Source organism: Scyliorhinus canicula, chromosome 1, assembly GCF_902713615.1.
Source record: "Scyliorhinus canicula chromosome 1, sScyCan1.1, whole genome shotgun sequence".
NCBI lineage: Eukaryota > Metazoa > Chordata > Chondrichthyes > Carcharhiniformes > Scyliorhinidae > Scyliorhinus > Scyliorhinus canicula.
The window spans coordinates 42945733-42966202 of NC_052146.1; the positions used below are offsets into that span (position 1 = coordinate 42945733).

The 20470-nt window shown below is 48.5% G+C and overlaps 1 protein-coding gene and 1 non-coding gene across 3 annotated transcripts; one reads left to right on the top strand and one right to left on the bottom strand.

The window, feature by feature from the left end:
• Positions 1-3694: 3694 nt before the first annotated feature.
• LOC119978952 lies at positions 3695-3880 on the bottom strand. The gene has a single exon (XR_005463604.1). It is a non-coding gene; the product is annotated as a U2 spliceosomal RNA (small nuclear RNA).
• A 3385-nt stretch (positions 3881-7265) lies between these two features.
• On the top strand, positions 7266-19909 carry LOC119962048 (N-acetyllactosaminide beta-1,3-N-acetylglucosaminyltransferase 4-like). Of its 2 annotated transcripts, none has more exons than XM_038789849.1 (2): positions 7266-7280; positions 17733-19909. In XM_038789849.1, exon 2 carries the CDS (start codon positions 17762-17764, stop codon positions 18848-18850), a length of 1089 nt encoding a protein of 362 aa, XP_038645777.1. In that variant the 5' UTR covers positions 7266-7280; positions 17733-17761; the 3' UTR covers positions 18851-19909. The 2 variants fall into 2 exon arrangements, with proteins under 2 accessions (XP_038645777.1, XP_038645769.1); XM_038789841.1 differs by lacking the exon at positions 7266-7280 and adding an exon at positions 11606-11877.
• Positions 19910-20470: the final 561 nt, after the last annotated feature.

A 20470-nucleotide genomic window follows, 5' to 3' on the forward strand; every position in this document is an offset into this window, starting at 1 on the left:
ACGCGTCACATGACGTCAGCCGCGCATGCGCGGATTGGAAGACTCCAACCCGCGCATGCGCGGATGACGTCATCGCGCATTTGCGCGAAACCCGCGCATGCGCGGGCCGGGATGCCCCTCAGCCGCCCCGCGAAGTGATACAGCGGGGAAGCGGAAGGACAAAGAGTGTGCGGGTATCGGACCCGCTGCCCGCGATCGGTGCCCACCGATCGCGGGCCCATGGCACCCTTGGCACGGCCGTGGTACGGCCGTGCCAATCGGTGCCATGGTTTTCGAAATCGGCACTTTACGGCCGTTTTTACAAACGGCCAGACCAGGTGTGTTTGCCGTTCGTAAAAACAGCCGTAAAGGGCTTGGAACTCGGCCCATCGGCCAGCTGAGAATCGCTGCTGGCCGTAAAAAAACGGCGGCAGCGATTCGTATCGGGAGTCGGGCGTGGGGGGGGGGGGAGAATAGCGGGAGGGCGTCGGACTAGTGTGGCCGTAAAAATGTACGACCCCCGTTATTCTCCGCACCGTCGTGAGTGCGGAGAATTGCGCCCAGGATTCTTGGAAGTGTGGAGGAACAGAGGGATCGTGGGGTCCACATACATAGAGTCCTCAAAGTTGCCACCCAGGTTGATAGGGTTGTCAAGGAGGCGTATGGTGTGTTGGCTTTCATTAACAGGAGGATTGAGTTTAAGAGCCGCAAGGTTTTGCTGCAGTTTTACAAAACACTAGTTAGACCACACTTGTAATATTGTGTCCGGTTCTGGTCACCTCATTATAGGAATGATATAGACGCTTTGGAGAGGGTACAGAGGAGATTTACCAGGGTGCTGCCTGAACTGGAGGGCATGTCTTATGAAGAAAGGTTGGGCAGCAAATATTGCGATGGTGAAAGGGATGGGTAGGACATGTGTTTCATTCGGGCTGGATGCAAAAAATCGGGGGGTGGCGATCCTGGTGGGGAAGAGGGTGTCGTTCGAGGCGTCGAATGTGGTGGCAGACAGCGGCGGAAGTTATGTGATGGTGAGCGGCAAGCTGCAAGGGGAGCAGGTGGTGCTGGTCAATGTATATGCTCCGAATTGGGACGATGCAGGTTTCATGCGGCGCATGTTGGCCCGGATTCCAGATATGGAGGTGGGAGGTCTGATAATGGGGGGGGATTTCAACACGATGCTGGATCCGCCACTGGATTGATCCAAGTCCAGGACCGGTAGGAGGCCTGCGGCGGCTAAGGTGTTGAGGGGGTTTATGGACCAGATGGGAGAGGTGGACCCCTGGAGGTTTGCGAGGCCGAGGGCCAGGGAATTTTCATACTTCTCCCATGTGCATAAGGCCTACTCCCGGATTGATTTTTTCGTTCTGAGTAGGGCGCTGATTGCGAGGGTGGAAGATGCTGAATATTCTGCGATAGCCATTTCTGACCACGCCCCGCACTGGGTGGACCTCGAGCTGGGGGAGGAGAGGGACCAGCGCCCGCTTTGGCGCTTGGAGGTGGGGCTGCTGGCAGACGAGGAGGTGGGCGGGCGGGTCCGAGGATGTATCGAGAGGTATCTGGAGGCCAACGATAATGGGGAGGTCCGAGTGGGGACGGTCTGGGAGGCGCTGAAGGCGGTGGTTCGGGGGGAGTTGATCTCCATTCCAGCGTACCGGGAGAGAAGGGAGCGGAGAGAGAGGGAGAGGTTGGTGGGGGAGATGGTGAGGGTGGACAGGAGGTACGCGGAGGCCCCGGAGGAGGGATTGCTGAGGGAGCGGCGCAGCCTTCGTGCTGAGTTTGACTTGTTGACCACCAGAAAGGTGGAGGCTCAATGGAGAAAGGCTCAGGGTGCGGTGTACGAGTATGGGGAGAAGGCGAGCAGGATGCTGGCACACCAGCTCCGTAAGCGGGATGCGGCTAGGGAGATTGGTGGAGTTAAGGATCGTAGAGGAAATGTGGTGCGAAGGGAGGCAAACATCAATGGGGTCTTCAGGGACTTCTACGCAAAAATGTATCGGTCCGAACCCCCGGTGGAGGAGGGGGGGGATGGGGCGCTTTTTGGATCGGCTGAGATTTCCGAGGGTGGAGGAGGGACGGGTGGAGGGGCTGGGGGCGCCAGGTGAGCTGGAGGAGCTGGTTAAAGGGATAGGGAACTTGCAGTCGGGGAAGGCGCCAGGGCTGGATGGGTTCCCGGTTGAATTTTATAAGATGTATGCAGACCTGCTGGGCACCCTGTTGGTTAGGACCTTTAACGAGGCAAGGGTGGGGGGGGGGGGGGGGGGGGAGGGGGGGGGGGGGGGGGGCTATGCCCCAGACAATGTCTCGGACGCTGATCTCCCTGATTATTAAGTGGGACAAGGATCCCCTGCAGTGTGGGTCGTACAGGCCGATCTCACTTTTGAATGTGGACGCCAAGCTGTTGGCAAAGATCTTAGCCACGAGGATAGAGGACTGTGTGCCGCAGGTTGTCCACGATGATCAAATGGGGTTTGTGAGGGGAAGGCAGCTGAACACTAACATACGGAGGCTCTTGAATGTTATAATGATGCCGGCGGTAGAAGGGAGGCGGAGATAGTGGTGGCGCTAGATGCGGAGAAGGCCTTTGATAGGGTCGGGTGGGGGTACTTGTGGGAGGTGCTGGAAATGTTCGGGTTTGGGGAGGGGTTTGTCAGTTGGGTGAGGCTGTTATATGAGGCCCCGATGGCAAGCGTGGCCACGAATAGGAGGAGGTCGGAGTATTTTCGGTTTCACCGAGGGACGAGGCAGGGGTGTCCCTTGTCCCCCCTACTTTTTGAGGTGGTAATTGAACCCCTGGCTATGGCGCTGAGGGAGTCGAGGAACTGGAGGGGGCTGGTGCAGGGTGGGGCAGGCCCTTTACCCTCCGCCATCTTGACCTGTGGAGTGCGAAGATTTTCTTGCTCCGACTGCTCCCTTCTTCTCGACCCACTTCTGGTTCATGGATCCATCCAGCAGCCCCACCAGTGAAGTTTAACTTTCTCCAGTCATTCTTGCACCTTTTTTCAGCAAAACATCCACCTACAAGCGGGGAAAAGATACAAAAAAAGCTGCCTCGAGTGGAAGCTGGCAAATGTGCGACCACTCACACCATGGCCACCACCAGAAGTCGGTCCACCCAAAAGAACTATCTGTATAGGAAATAGAAAGTTTGCCCGTGGATTTGTATGATATTTTTAGAGATTATGCGGTAGTGCAAAATATTTCAACATGTTGCATTTTGCTCCAGTGTCAATTCTTATTTCACTTAGCACGGTAGCACAGTGGTTAGCACTGTGGCCTCACAGCGCCAGGGTCCCTGGTTCGATTCCTGGCTTGGTCACTGTCTATGCGCAGTCTGCACATTCTCCCCGTGTCTGCGTGGGTTTCCTCCGGGTGCTCCGGTTTCCTCCCACTAGTCCCAAAAGACACATTTGTTAGGTCATTTGGACATTCTAATTCTCCCTCTGTGTACCCGAACAGGCACCGGAATGTGGCGACTAGGGGCTTTTCACAGTAACTTCATTGCAATGTAAGCCTACTTGTGACAATAAAGATTATTATTAACATTATTATTAAGACCATAAAGACATAGGCTACTCAGCCCATCGAGTCTGCACCACCATGGCTGATCTGATATAATCCTCAACTCCACTTTCCTGCCTTATCCCCATAACCCTTTATTCCCTTACTGAGTAAATATTTATCTTTCTCAGCCTTGAACATACTTTTTTTTAATTACTTTTTCTGAGTTACAAAGCTAGGGCTCAGAATGTGGACAGGGGCGAACCCCTAATCCAGCTCCTTGCCTGCTGCAAAAACCAATTCAAATTGAATCCAATTCATGGTCTCCACAAGAGAGACGTACCAGATCTGAGCCAAAAGGCTACTACACTTGATCTTAGCCAAAAGGCCGAGAAGCATTGCCTTGAACATAATTAATGATCCAACCTCTACAGCCCTCTGCGGTAAAGAATTCTGCAGATTCACTACTCTCTGAGAGAAGAAATTCCCCCTCATCTCTGTCTTAAATGGGCGACCCCTTACTCTGAGATATGCCCTCTGCTCCTAAACTCACCCACAAGGGGAAACATCCTCTCAGCATCTACCCTGTCAAGCCCCTGAGAATCCTGTATGTCTCAATATGATCACCTCTCATTCTTCTAAACTCTAATGAGTACAGGAACATAGGAATCATAGGAACAGGAGTAGGCCATTCAATCCCTTGAGCTGTCCCGCCATTCAATGGGTTTATGGCTGATCTGTGGCCTAACTCCATATACCTGCCTTTGGCCCATATCCCTTAATATCTTTGCTTACGAAAAATCTATCTATCTCAGATTTAAAATCAACAACTGCTGTTTGTAGGAGAGAGTTCCAAACCTCTACCACCCTTTGACTTAAGAACTACTTCCTAACATCTCTCCCGATCGGTCTAGTCCTAATATTTAGACTATGCATCCTTGTTTTAGAATATCCAACCAGTAAAAATAGTTTATCTTTATCTACCTTGTCTTTCCCTGTTAATACTTCAATCAAATCACCGCTTAATCTTCTAAATTCTAGTCAAAACAGGTCAATTTGTGTAATCTCTCCTTGTAACTTAACCCTTTTGTTCAGGTATCATTTTCGTAAACCTACTTTGCACTCCCTCCAAGGCCAAAATATCCTTTCTAAGGTGTGGGGCCCAGAACTGCTTACAGTACTCCAAGTGGGGTCTAACCAGGGTTTTGTTTAGCTGCAGCATAACTTCTGTGTCTTAATCCTCCAATCCTCTAGATATAAAGGCTAGCATTCCATTAGCTTTTTTTGATTATTTTCTGCACTTATTTGTGGAAGTTTAAGAATGTATGCGCCTGAACCCCAAGTCTTTTTGGACATTCACTGTACTTGACCTCTTTCCATTTAGAAAGTACTCTGCTCTATCCTTCTTTGGTCCAAAATGAATAACCTCACATTTGCCTACATTGAATTCTATTTGCCACAATTCTGCCTATTCATCAAGTCTGTCAATATCTCCTTGCAATTTTATGCTATCATCTAGACTGTCTACTATGCCACCTAACTTTTTAGTAGCCGCAAACTTGGATATATGACCCCTTTAAATGGGAACTCCCGGATTTTTAAACTGTGCCCCAAGTTCTAGGCTCCCCCACAAAGTGTCCTTATGTTTATGCTACTTTTTCTGGCTGAATAGATGGGATCATCTAATCTCCGTGACTGATTTTAACAACATGATCTATGGTATATATAAGATGTATTTCCACTGAATAAGACTGCTTTATTATTATAAATATTATGTTATATATAGCTCAGGGGGAAGAAATTAATTCACTATGCAGTTACATCAATTCTCCAGAGGTAAGTAACTCCACGGGCTGTTACATGAACAACCTGCACCGTTTCTTCATGATTATCACTGACAAACACTTCATCAGTTGTGCAGGTATCAACACGTGGTGCTTCGGTCTCCAGGGAATCAGCAAAGTCTGTGCAGCGCCCCTTAAAGCTGCACTACACAAATAGTTTTCTCCCCCATAGAGTCTATAGCACAGAAATAGGCCATTCGACCCAACTGATCTATGCTGCCATTTATGGTCCACTCAAGCTCCCTTATTTATCTAACTCCATATCCTTCTAATCCTTTCTCCCTTCTGTACTTACCTGGCTTCTTCTTAATGCATCTATGTTATTTTTCTCAACTACTCTTTGCGGGAGAGAGTTCACATTTTATCCCTCTTATTTTCCTGTTGAATTTATTGTATATTTATTAACCCGACAAGTGGGAAAATCTTCTCTCTATCTACTCTTTCAAGCTTCATCACAATTTCAAGGACCTCCATAAGGTCACCCCTCAACATTTTCTATTCTGGAGAAAAGAGTCCTCACCTGTTCATTCTTTCCTGACTGGATCCTCTTTGCAAATCATTTTTGCATCTTTGCCAGTACCTCGATACACATTTGTAATTTGGAGACCAGAACTGTGAGCAGTATTCAGAGTGCGATCTCACATAACACCAGTATGGTTTCTCTCCTTTTCAATTCTAGTCCTCTGTAGAAATGAATCCCAGTGCTTTGTCTGCTTCTGTGTGGCCTTAATTAAACTGTGTTGCAATTCTAATGAATTGCTCCCTAATCTCACTGCCTTTCTTATTTTCCGAGGAATATGAAGCCTCCTTATCATGTTCAGGAAATTATTTTTTGAATCAACAAATGCCAAAAAAATAACCTGTCCATTGACATCAATATATTAACGCTGGTGGGAAATGCAAAACCAGTTAATTTAGTAACCGCTTAATTACTTCTATGGATTATTAGCCAAATTAAAATGGTGTATTCCCTGATGTTTGTATCTCCCCATTATTTCACAAGTACATTTTCAGCGACGCATCTTTACCTCAGATCTCCATAGTTACACTCCCTCAGAATCCCCGAGGAATGGCCACTAGGTGCAGATCTTTGTAATGCACTGACGTCAAAGCTCCTTCGACAAGCAGTAAACGAGTAAACAGCACTGAAACCTATCAGTACCTCCTACCTCAAGAATTTTCAGTTACAATGACCATGTTCCATCAAGAGTTCTGAAAACCTAACCAAGCTAAACCATTAACCAGGTAAGGCCCAAATGCATCTTTGGTAATGTTTGACTCATTTCGCTAACTGCTAAATTGAACACCTCATTGTAAATATAAGTATGGGTGGATGCTTAAGTGCAGCCTTTGTTCTGTTTTTTAATGGCTGTTGGATCAATTAAAACGTAAGAATATTTTTTCAGTCCAAAAATTACACCAATTACATTGAATTATTCCAATTATTCATTGATATAACATGCTGTACCAGGATGTATCATTAATCTTCAAGGTTCTCAAGCTCTGAAAATAAGTTAATTCCATTTACTTGTGTTTAAAAGAGATATATATTTTACAGTGTGTTTCTCTTCTGGACTGAATTTAATCTTAATGCTGAAAAGAGGATACAACAGTTATGATGCATATGTGTATAAGGAAGTGTAGTATTCAGTAGAGTTGTGCTAACACTGGTAATGTACTGCTATTTTCCCTCACAATGTGAAGGAAAGGGGCTGGTTTAGCACAGTGGGCTAAACAGCTCACTTGTAATGGCAGAAAAAGGCCAGCAGCGTGGTTTCAATTCCCGTACCGACCTCCCCGAACAGGTGCCAGAATGGGGCTTTTCAGAGTAACTTCACTGAAGCCTACTTGTGACAATAAGCTATTTTTATTCTTATTTTGTCATCCTAGAGAGATATTTACTTTCAGCGTAAAGTGAGGATTGTCAACCCACAAGAAGGAAAAACATCGCCAAAGGTATAACACCAAGCCTAATCTCTTACACATCTGCAAAGTGTAAATGGCTTTTGAAACTGGTTTCCTATTTCAATTCCCAATAGAAAAGCACCCTGTGACTTACCCGGTACCTTTGTGCAGAAGGTGATTAATTTATGTCTCTATGGAACTAACAGCTTGGAAGCGGAAAATAGGAATAACACCTTTTCTGCAGAGCTCCATTCACTTCAAACCCAACTGCACTGAAGTCAGGAAGGGGAATTGTCATTTAACACTCACAGTATCAGAGGATTGGAGCAGAATCACAGGAAATATGTATTCATAAGGGATATGGGTGTATTCTCTTTTTTTGTAAATATTTTTATTAAGACATTTATAAATAAACATCAAACAGAACCAAAACCAAGACCAAAAAGAGAACAGGAGATTGCATCATAACTAAATAAGTAACCAACAACCACAACCCGCCTTCCCTACCACATCCTCCACCCTCTCTGCCTCTAACTTTTCGTATTAACCACAGAACACCCCCCCCCCCCCCACCTCTTCCCGCCCCGCTACCTGTTGACTTGACTGTCCTGGAAGAAGTCAATAAAAGATTTTCATCTCCGGGAAAACCCTTCCACCGACCCTCTCAAAGCGAACTTAATTGGTTGAGGACTCTAGATCTGTACTCGTTGGGAGTTTAGAAGGATGAGGGGGATTTTATTAAAACTTACAGGATACTGCAAGGCCTAGATAGAGTGGATGTGGAGAGAGAATATTTCCACTTGTAGGAATAACTAAAAGCAGACGACACAATCTCAGACTAAAGGGACAATCCTTTAAAACAGAGGTGAGGAGGAATTTCTTCAGTCAGAGGGTGGTGAACCTGTGGAACTCTTTGCCGCAGAAGGCTGTGGAAGCCAAATCACTGTGTCTTTAAGACAGAGGTAGATAGGTTCTTGATTAATAAGGGGATCAAGAGTTACAGGGAGAAAGCGGCAGCACGGTAGCATGGTGGTTAGCATAAATGCTTCACAGCTCCAGGGTCCCAGGTTGGGTTACTGGTATAGGGTGGATACATGGGTTTGAGTAGGGTGATCATTGCTTGGCACAACATCGAGGGCCGAAGGGCCTGTTCTGTGCTGTACTGTTCTATGTTCTATAAGGCAGGACAATGGGGATGAGAAAAATATCAGCCATGATTGAATGGCGGAGCAGACTCGCTGGGCCGAGTGGCCTAATTCTGCTCCTATGTCTTATGGCCCCCTGCAAACGGCACACACCTGTCCTCCACCCCCTCAAAGCAACTACTCATTCTAGCCACCGTCATATGTGCCATGTGGACTACATTAAATTGAATGACACTCAGCCTGGCACACAAAGGGGACACATTCACCCTCCTCAGAGCCTCCTCCCATAACCCAGCCTCCAACTCGGATATGGGTGCATTCTCAAGGTGTAGTAGTGTCACGGCTACAGTCATGGATCAGTAACCCACTATACAATAACTCAGAAACAACAGCTGGAGGAATTAATCCCACTCACGGGGTGTGGATTTTAACCATGCATTAGTTCTGAAAACCAATAAGTGTTGCATTCTACATTTTGATAGAAATCATTCGCTTGATGATGCAATAAGGTTGTTGTGTGGGCGATCATTACAGACCAATTAGTGATAGACACTGGAAAGGAAGGAAGTCTCATTGGGAGATCCTTTAAAAAAACAATATAACATATACGCCTTGGATGTTTGGCTAAGAAAAATGCAGATAAACGGAGATCACATATTCAAAATAACAACATAAAGCACCTTTAATGTAGTTACATGTCCCAACATCCTGCACAGATTTGGTATTGAGCGGGGCAAGATTGCAAAGGATTAGACAGTCTTGGCAATGGTGGACTTTGAAATGCAACTCAGGACTTGAGGACTCCACAGAAATTGTGCATTGTCTAATCCTTTGGAACTCCCAGGTTCAGTTTGAGAAAGCAACAGATGTTGTCAGCCGGTTCACTCACCACTAGATATCAGATAGTCAGTCGGACAGACAACCTATCAACAAGGCTGATGGGAGTAAAGCTACCTTTCCCTCGCAGTCAAAAACTCTGTGTTGTCAGACTTCTTTCTGTGAAGATGAGCCTCACCGCATGCACTGGCCGCATTTTGGCGGGATTTCCATGGCGAGGCGGGTGGATCCCGGGAGCTGGGCCTCTCGGCTTCCACCGGCCACGCGCTGATATTCGGGCTGATTGCATCGCTCAGGTGTCTGTTTCGAGCTTCCAAAGTCTTCTCTTCCCACTGCCACTTATTGAGATTTTCTCTATCTCTCTGTAGGAAACTTCCGCTCGTCTCTCCTCGAGGCCGTTCACAGCCCCTGTGAATTCAAGGTGCATTTACCGGGGAATATTGGGTCCTCCATCAGGCTTTCCCCACTGTCCTGCAGCTACTACAGATTCCAGGAGATCCTCATTTTATTAGCACCGATTTTTCAATCATTTTGAACTTAATCAAATCAGCAAACGAGAGAAAATGTCCTCAGGATTGAGTCTCCAACATGCTGGTCGATGTTTCCCTGCTGAATAATTAACTGTTTCCAAAAATGAATATTGTAAAGTTATGGTAAGCACAGTGAGTATTTTCATATTTAAAGCAGCATATCCTGAGAGGTGGCATTGGTTTTATACATAAGTTCTTGTAAAGTGACAGAACTGCGTACAGTATTGTAGCTGTGGCCTAATTAGTAATTTAATTAGTTTATATAGGACCATCCTGCCCTTATACTCTATGCCTAGAAACGAGGAGCAGGAGTAGGCCATTCGGCCCAACGGTGAAACTCGACCTCAATACCATATTCCTTCTCTCTCCCCATACGCATGCAGGGCTGGTTTAGCACAGTGGGCTAAATAGCTGGATTGCAAAGCAGAACAATGCCAGCAGCGAGGGTTCCGAACGGGCGCCAGAATGTGGCGACTAGGGGCTTTTCACAGTAACTTCATTGAAGCCCATTTGTGACAATAAGTAGCATGGTGGTTAGCATAAATGCTTCACAGCTCCAGGGTCCCAGGTTGGGTTACTGGTATAGGGTGGATACATGGGTTTGAGTAGGGTGATCATTGCTTGGCACAACATCGAGGGCCGAAGGGCCTGTTCTGTGCTGTACTGTTCTATGTTCTATAAGGCAGGACAATGGGGATGAGAAAAATATCAGCCATGATTGAATGGCGGAGCAGACTCGCTGGGCCGAGTGGCCTAATTCTGCTCCTATGTCTTATGGCCCCCTGCAAACGGCACACACCTGTCCTCCACCCCCTCAAAGCAACTACTCATTCTAGCCACCGTCATATGTGCCATGTGGACTACATTAAATTGAATGACACTCAGCCTGGCACACAAAGGGGACACATTCACCCTCCTCAGAGCCTCCTCCCATAACCCAGCCTCCAACTCGGATATGGGTGCATTCTCAAGGTGTAGTAGTGTCACGGCTACAGTCATGGATCAGTAACCCACTATACAATAACTCAGAAACAACAGCTGGAGGAATTAATCCCACTCACGGGGTGTGGATTTTAACCATGCATTAGTTCTGAAAACCAATAAGTGTTGCATTCTACATTTTGATAGAAATCATTCGCTTGATGATGCAATAAGGTTGTTGTGTGGGCGATCATTACAGACCAATTAGTGATAGACACTGGAAAGGAAGGAAGTCTCATTGGGAGATCCTTTAAAAAAACAATATAACATATACGCCTTGGATGTTTGGCTAAGAAAAATGCAGATAAACGGAGATCACATATTCAAAATAACAACATAAAGCACCTTTAATGTAGTTACATGTCCCAACATCCTGCACAGATTTGGTATTGAGCGGGGCAAGATTGCAAAGGATTAGACAGTCTTGGCAATGGTGGACTTTGAAATGCAACTCAGGACTTGAGGACTCCACAGAAATTGTGCATTGTCTAATCCTTTGGAACTCCCAGGTTCAGTTTGAGAAAGCAACAGATGTTGTCAGCCGGTTCACTCACCACTAGATATCAGATAGTCAGTCGGACAGACAACCTATCAACAAGGCTGATGGGAGTAAAGCTACCTTTCCCTCGCAGTCAAAAACTCTGTGTTGTCAGACTTCTTTCTGTGAAGATGAGCCTCACCGCATGCACTGGCCGCATTTTGGCGGGATTTCCATGGCGAGGCGGGTGGATCCCGGGAGCTGGGCCTCTCGGCTTCCACCGGCCACGCGCTGATATTCGGGCTGATTGCATCGCTCAGGTGTCTGTTTCGAGCTTCCAAAGTCTTCTCTTCCCACTGCCACTTATTGAGATTTTCTCTATCTCTCTGTAGGAAACTTCCGCTCGTCTCTCCTCGAGGCCGTTCACAGCCCCTGTGAATTCAAGGTGCATTTACCGGGGAATATTGGGTCCTCCATCAGGCTTTCCCCACTGTCCTGCAGCTACTACAGATTCCAGGAGATCCTCATTTTATTAGCACCGATTTTTCAATCATTTTGAACTTAATCAAATCAGCAAACGAGAGAAAATGTCCTCAGGATTGAGTCTCCAACATGCTGGTCGATGTTTCCCTGCTGAATAATTAACTGTTTCCAAAAATGAATATTGTAAAGTTATGGTAAGCACAGTGAGTATTTTCATATTTAAAGCAGCATATCCTGAGAGGTGGCATTGGTTTTATACATAAGTTCTTGTAAAGTGACAGAACTGCGTACAGTATTGTAGCTGTGGCCTAATTAGTAATTTAATTAGTTTATATAGGACCATCCTGCCCTTATACTCTATGCCTAGAAACGAGGAGCAGGAGTAGGCCATTCGGCCCAACGGTGAAACTCGACCTCAATACCATATTCCTTCTCTCTCCCCATACGCATGCAGGGCTGGTTTAGCACAGTGGGCTAAATAGCTGGATTGCAAAGCAGAACAATGCCAGCAGCGAGGGTTCCGAACGGGCGCCAGAATGTGGCGACTAGGGGCTTTTCACAGTAACTTCATTGAAGCCCATTTGTGACAATAAGCGATTATTATTACCCCTTGATCCCATAAAAATCTGTAGGATCTGTAAAATCAGTACCTTCTTAACCACCTTATCTACCTTTCACACTTCTTTCAGGGATTTGAAACATGTTTCTTTTTCTACACTATTCAGTTTCCCATCATTTGGCTTCATCTTGGCACGCTCGATGGTTCCTGACATCTTCGAGGTGCACCTCCGGGTGAGGAGTTGGCTCTTGGGCAACAGAGGTTATCGGCCGCGGTCGTGGCTGATGACGTCTATCCGGAGGTCACAGACCAATGCGGAGATCCGCTAAAACGACACCCATGCAGTGACCAGGGGCGAGATTGAGCGGTGCTTCAGCATTGTGAAGATGTGATTCAGGTGCCTGGACCGCTCTGGAGGGGTCCTCCAGTATAGCACTAGGAGAGTCCCCACATTGTGGTGGCCTCCACAACATCGCACAGCAGAGGGGCAACAGAGGAGCAGGCCTCTTCCGCGAGGAGGATGTGGGGAAGGGCAAGGATGGGCAGGACATGGGGCCCAGGCAGACTCGGGAGGCCACTCAACATGTGAGCCTGGGCTGACGCACATGGGATGTCCTCATCGCCTCCAGGTTCACCAACTGGCATGAACGCCACCCCCGTCCCATGATCATGTTCCCTGTGCCACCCCTTTTCAACCCCCGCCATGATTCCTACCTGCCGCATTACGGGATGCAGGCCCTGGGTTGGCAGTAACTGGGTCTGGTCCATGGAATGGAGGACGATGACAATCCACAATGCGATGAGCTCTGGTGCACCGCATCGTTTGACAATGTCTGACTCCTGCCCACGGTAGCACTTTCCACCTTCCACCAGGGTGATCCCTGAATGCGAGCTGGCCATTCCATCACATAGTCCCACTGAACCACCCTGACGTCCGCCTATCTACCCCCTCCACGCCCACCAACACCCTCCTGCAGGCAGCCCAGCCCATCCCTCACACCCTCCTGACAGAGCACGCAGGCTAGTTGTAACATTTATTGTGATACGGTGAACATATATGGGCAGGTTAGTCCCCTTTCCCCTAATGCTAGACTGTGTGCGGTGGCCTGGTGCGGTTCCCGCCATGTGACATGGGTCTCCTTTGGCGGCCGTCCTCTGGAACGACCAGGCCTGGATGGGTCCGGCAGTCGCCTGGATGTGCCACCCTGTTCTGCCCACTGCCCATAGGATGCACCAGGGAAAGGAGTGGGGAGTCTGAGGCGCTGTGGTGTTCCGGTACCACCCCTGCGGGAGCCACTGACATGGGGTCCATTACCGCCTCCTCCCTCAGGGTAACCAGTGGCATGGGGATGCGACTGGGGCTGTCCTTTGAGGCTAACCTCACGCTACCAGCCAGGCCTGGATCCCGCTCCCATCTTCACCAGGGTCTTAATGTTCACAGCCATGGAGCACAGGGAGTGGGCCACCTCCCTCTATGACTGTGCCCCATCACCCAGTGACTGTGCCACTTCCCTCTGTGACTAGCTCAGGTCAGCCAACGCCTGGGCAATGTCACTGACACCCTCGGATGTGGCTGGGCAAAGCACTGGAGTGCCGCAGCAATGTCCAGGTGGCTCTGCCAGGGCAGGCCTGTCCTGTGCCTCAGCCACCTGCAGTGTGGGCCTGGGTGGTACGCATGGTCGGCAGCTCCTCCTGCCCCTGCAGGCGGTTGGATTCCTCCAACTGCACCTGCAAGCTCTGGATGGTCGTTGATAACCCCTCATATAGGCCCTGGCTCTATGACTGGATCACCGGAATCAATGAGAAACCCGTCTGGATGGCACCTAATTCCTAGGGTCGGGGCTGCCCTCCAACCTCCCGCCCGCCCTCTTGGACGTTCCTATCTCCACCTGATATGTGTGGTGCGCGCCAGATAGTGCCCCAGGAGGCTCTTCACTAACATGCCCAACCGAGGTGAGTGTCTCTGGGATGATGGACCTTGTGGGAGACAGCTGTGGTGGGAAGTCAGTGTCGTCCGGGACTGGTGTTCCGGGGTGTCCCGGGCTCCCTTCAGTGTCCATGTTGTCCTCAGTGTAGGAATCTGCTTGGGGTTAGGGTAGGGGGACAGCAGAAGGGCCCGCTCCATCACCAGGTGATCCTGCAAGGCACAAGACATGACGCATGATTGGATTGCATGTTTGGGTGGTTGGTGTGGGAGTGATGAGGGGATGGTGTGGGGGCGGTGAGGGGTTGATGCGAGTGGAGTGCGGTTGGTGTGGGGGTGGTGAGGAGTTGGTGTGGGGTGGTGAGGGGTTGGTGTGGGGGTGAGGGGTTGGTGTGGGGTGGCTAGGGAGTAGAGTGTGGTTGGTGTGGTGGTGGTGAGGGGTTGATGTTGTGGTGAGGGGTTGGTGGCTGGTTAGCGAGTGGAGTGCGGTTGGTGTGGGGGTGGTGAGGGGTTGATGTGGTGGTGAGGGGTTGGTGTGGGGTGGTTAGGGAGTAGAGTGTGGTTGGTGTGGGGGTGGTGAGGAGTTGGTGTGGGGGTGGTGAGGGGTTGGTGTGGGGGTGGTGAGGGGTTGGTGTGGGGGTGGTGAGGGGTTGGTGTGGGGGTGGTGAGGGGTTGGTGTGGTGGTGAGGGGTTGGTGTGGGGGTGGTGAGGGGTTGGTGTGGGGGCGGTATGGGGTTGGTGTTGTGGTGAGGGGTTGGTGTGGGGTGGTTAGGGAGTGGAGTGCGGTTGGTGTGGGACTGGTGAGGGGTTGGTGTGGGGGTGGTGAGGGGTTGGTGTGGGGTGGTGAGGGGTTGGTGTGGTGGTGAGGGGTTGGTGTGGGGGTGGTGAGGGGTTGGTGTGGGGTTGGTGAGGGGTTGGTGTGGGCTGGTTAGCGAGTGGAGTGCGGTTGGTGTGGGGGTGGTGAGGGGTTGGTGTGGGGGTGGTGAGGGGTTGGTGTGGTGGTGAGGGGTTGGTGTGGGGATGGTGAGGGGTTGGTGTGGGGGCGGTATGGGGTTGGTGTGGGGGTGAGGGGTTGGTGTGGGGTGGTTAGGGAGTAGAGTGTGGTTGGTGTGGGGGTGCTGTGGGGACGATGACATGGGGTGGAAGGGTGCTGTAGACACAGAAAATGCAGCACGGGGAGTGGGCAGTTGGTGGCCTTCATGGCCAGGGCACCCGGCTACGGTGGTCGGTATGGGTGCTGGCATGTGGTGTGGTTCGGTCACCCTATGAGTGGGGGTGTGTGGAAGTTACGTGTGTTTGGGATGAGAGTTGTTGCCATAGGCACAGTGCTGCCTACTCACCCTGGCCGCTCTGAGGAGGTTGTGCAGCTTCTTTCTGCACTGCTGTCTGGTCCTGGCGTCAGGGCTACGGCGCTCATGACCTCTGCATGGTGCGGCTGGCAACCTCCTTCCCACGCAGGGTACAGTATAGCCCGCCTTTCATCCATGGCGTCCAACAGTGTCTCGAGATCCGTATCTGCAAAACGGGATGCTGCTCTCCGTGCTGCCATCTTGTTGGCTGGGATGAGTGTGTGTGGGGAGTAGAGTGCTTATATGAGGCCGCAGCTCTCTCGCGTGTCAATCCCGATCCCAGTAAATCAGACACTGCTATGCATTGGAATCGCACGTTCTAAGTGGTGCCGGTGCTCGCCTATTGGTGAATTGGTGCAGGACCGGCACCAATTTTGTTGTCGTGGAAATCCACCCATTCAGACCCGGCGTCAACACTTAGGGCGGGGTTTCCCAATAATGGGGCTGTCCCCATGCCGGCGTGAAAAGCGGCACCAACCACCCCGGCGTCAACGGTCCCCAATGCTCCACTTCCTAGAGAGCTAGGTTTGTGCCGGAGTAGTCCCCGCAGCTTCAGCCGGCTCAGAGCGGCCTGCGCGAGTTTGCGCATGCGCAGAACGGCCGGCGTGATTCCGCGCATGCGCGGTGTATTTCTGCCCTTCTCCGCACCGGCCTCCCAGGCAATATGGCAGAGCCCTACAGGGGCCCAGCGTGGAGTGAAATAGGCCCCCATGGAACCAGCCCACTACCGATCAGTAGGCCCCGATCACTGGCCAGGCCACCGTGCCAACCCCCCCCCCTTTCCCGGGATTATATCCGCCCCCCCCCCCCCCCCACCCTCCCGGCCCCCGCAGACTCACCTCCCAGGTCCCGCCGTGTGGGACCGGAGTATCCCACGCCGGTGGGACTCAGCCTAACTCGTCGGCCACTCGGCCCATCGGGGCCGGGTCGGAGAATCCCGGCCTTAGTCTCTGAAACGGAGGATCCCACCCTTGGTACTTTAATTAGCTCTCCAAATTAAGATTCCCACTCCCAATGAACATTTAAAGCAAAGGCTAAATTAATGTTTGCATCACATTACAAGAAAAGAAAATTGAAGTCATAATTTAATGTTCTTTTTGTGAGGTGATTCCCAGGTCTCTCTGCTTCCCAGGTTTTCTGAACCTCTTTACTCCCACCTTCCTGAGCCAAGCCGGTAAGTGGGCCGGGAGAAGGGCAGGTGGTATCTCCACCAATGTTGCTCTGAGTTAAGTCGACAGAAGTGGAGAGTCAGTGTAGTCTCTCTGCAGGACTTTCCCTGACCTGTGCCATACGTTACATCTTTAATTGCATTAACATTTCATTTTTCAAATAACCATAAAATTTAGCGAATTTAAAGTGCAGAAGGAAGCCATTTGGCCCATCGAGTCTGCACCGGCCCTTGGAAAGAGCACCCTACCTAAGCCCACAGGCCACCCTCTCCCCATAACCCAGTAACCCCACTTAACCTTTTGGACACCAAGGGACAATTTAGCATGGCCGATCCGCCTAACCCGCACATCCTTGGACTGTGGGAGGAAACCGGAGCACCTGGAAGAAACCCTGCAGACACGGGGGAGAAAGTGTAAACTCCACTCAGACAGTCACCCAAGGCCAGAATTGAACCCGAGGCAGTGCTGCCTCACAAATTTACCACAGATATAGTAGTTCCATTCAAAAGTAATGTTAATTAATTTCTAGGTTTAAAATATTTGTTAAAAATATGTCTTCAGCGTGCTATATGAAAATAAATTACCTCAGAATCTCAATATCAACAAACCTCCCTTGGACTCTGGCACAGCGTCCAACCTGTAATCAATCTAAGAACTCCAGGTGCTCCATAATTGACTTATTTTCCAATGGTTAAAAGTAAGTATAAGGGCGGCACAGTGGTTAACACTGCTGCCCCATGGCGCTGAGGACCCGAGTTCGGCATCTCGGCCCTGGGTCACTGTCCGTGTGGAGTTTGCACATTCTCCCTGTGTCTGCGTGCATTTCACTCCCACAACCCAACTCGGCACCGTGAGACAGCAGTGCCAACCACTGCGCCACCATGCCGCCCATTTTTTGAGAATTTAAACTGTTCTAATTCCAATGTATCAGCTTGTCAATGTTATTAATTGAAACCACTTAGGGTGGCTGGCTGATGTATAAAGTTATAAGAATAATGATATGTTTTAAAATGACGGTATCCTCTTAATATTCCTTGTGTCCTTACAGAGTTGGCGTTGTATTATCTCTGGTTCATAATGTTTTCAAAGGGGAAAAGAAAAACACTCTGGCTGGCTTTGATAGCCTCAATTTGTGTGTTCGTTTTCAAATGGCAAACTGGAATAACAGCGACTAAGAAGGATAATGAAAGAAAGCACTCTATTTTGGTCCCCCAAGTAAGGAGAAATATAACTGAAACAACTCAGTGTTTACCAAATAGAGAATACATCGACCAGTCTTCAAATCTACCCAAGATGTACCAGAAATTCTTGGCATATAAACACTGCAGGACTTTCCAAGCTCTGCTGAAACCAAAGGAATGCACTGAAGGATTGTTCTTATTATTAGTTATCAAGTCCACGGCTCCCAACATAGACAGAAGAGTCACGATTCGAAACACGTGGGGGAAAGGAGGAGTTATTAATGGAGTCAAAGTCAAGCTAGTGTTTCTTCTGGGAATAACAGAAAAGTTCCTGGGTCAGCCACTTCATCAGTCATTGGCAGCTGAATACCGACAGTATGGTGACATCCTTCAATGGGACTTCCAGGACAGCTTTTTCAACTTGACGTTGAAGGAGATCCATTTCCTCAGATGGTTTGCAACAGATTGTTCCTCAGCAAAATATGTTTTCAAAGGAGATGATGATGTCTTTGTGAATGTATTCAACATCATTGAATATGTCAAATATTTTAACCCAGACCGTGACCTCTTTGTTGGGCATATCTTATACAATGCTATTCCAAAAAGGAATAAGAAACTTAAGTACTTTATCCCTGACATCATGTACAAAAATAAAGCCTATCCTCCATATGCTGGAGGTGGTGGATATGTAATGTCCAGGAGAACTGTATTGCAGCTGCATCATGTTGCAGCAGATGTGGATCTCTTCCCAATAGATGACGTGTTTGTTGGGATGTGTTTGTTACTGCTGAAGATAACTCCAGTTTCACACAATGGCTTCAGGACACTTGGTGTACCTGATGCATTCATGTTTGATCCATGCTTATATAAAGATCTCATAGTAGTGCACAGATTGAACCCAGCACAGATATGGATCATGTGGAGCCTTGTGACGGACACAAACTTCAGATGTGCTAAGGTGACAAGGACAGTGCCAGAAAACTGAATGTAAATTTGATATAATCACTGAAAATAGTGCTGAGCTAGCAGGATGCTGTGAAAGTGAAGGGCAATAAAAAGTTTATTATAAAATTGGTTAGATAAAGTGCAGACGGTAACGTGTATGGAGCAACCAAAGGCCAAGGATGAGAGGCAAAAAGACGTGGTGAAATATTTCATATTCTGTGCACTGTGCATTAATGGAATTGCTCTAACTCAGTCTGTCATTCTAAAGTTAGCATTGGATTATCTACCCTGCTTCTGGTAGCTGTGTCTCCACTCAAACATAATTCGACCTCCTGTTAGAAATTGAAGGAATGTCTTAAGAATTATTGGCACAAGAACAAAGAGAACAGCAGATTGCCAATGTTCAAATGCATTTGCCATTTTCTTGAAAGTAATTGTGTCAGTCTAGGACTAGGTGGATTATTTTTTTCTTAAGTATTTCCCAGCGTAAGGACGTTAGTGCATTAGCAGAGACTGGCTTGTTAGGCTTCCATTGTTTTTCTCTCACTGAAACCTTCTCCTCAATTTTGTTCCTATCCATTATCTCCTGAAGGTATTAACAACTCACAGGTGTATACCTCCAAACGCAGTGACAATGGAAACTGGTGTCTAAATAACCACATTTGCAGTGGGAATTACTTCTATCCATTTCAACTCATCTCCCCAGATATTCCCACCCCACCACCCCTTCCCACTTTTTCCCTAATGCCTAGTTTTTCTGTCATCTGAGTTCTGCTCCGTCAGCCCTCCAGCCTACCCAACCCAGTCTGCTGTCCAGCTGTTAATGCCGGGCTTTATCGCAACAACTCAGAGAGTTCAGAATCTGGCATTGAATCATAAGAGAGACAGAAAGTAGACCAGACTTACAAAAGAGAAGAGAAGAATGAGGAAGAGTTGGTGAAAGATAGAAGATAGTGAGGAAAAGTTTATGAGGCACATGGAGAGAAAGAAGGACACAGTGGAGGAAAAAACAAGAATTCAGGAAGCAGGATAAGCTGCAGTGAAGGAAAAGTGAGGTTCTATGATAGAAAAACAATTGAATAAATCTTGGTGTACAATATCAGATTTCCTTGCCATGTGTTTCTATTTGTAAAACAAGGGTAGTCCTGTGAAACTACCTGTATTTTTAATTGACAAAATTATTTTTACAAAGGAATATTTAAAAGCTCTAATTGTTCCATAGGATATTGATGTGCCTGTGTTTTTTTTTAAATTTAGAGTACCCAATTCATTTTTTCCATTAAGGGGCAATTTAGCGTGGCCAATCCACCTAGCCTGCACATCTTTGGGTTGTTGGGGCGAAACCCACGCAAACACGGGGAGAATGTGCAAACTCCACACGGACAATGACCCAGAGCTGGGATCGAACCTGGGAGGTCAGTGGCGTGAGGCAACAGGGCTAACCCACTGCACCACCGCGTTGCCTGATGTGCCTGTGTTGAGTGACAGACAGAAGTAAAGATCTCTTGGATCTTTGAGGCTAGTACTACTAAATCACTTTATGTTTAAAAATGTTTTATTCAAACCAGTGCATACATAGACATGAACACATGGCTGCACAGTAGCACAGTGGTTAGCACTGTTGCTTCATAGCTTCAGGGTTACAGTCTGTGCAAAGTCT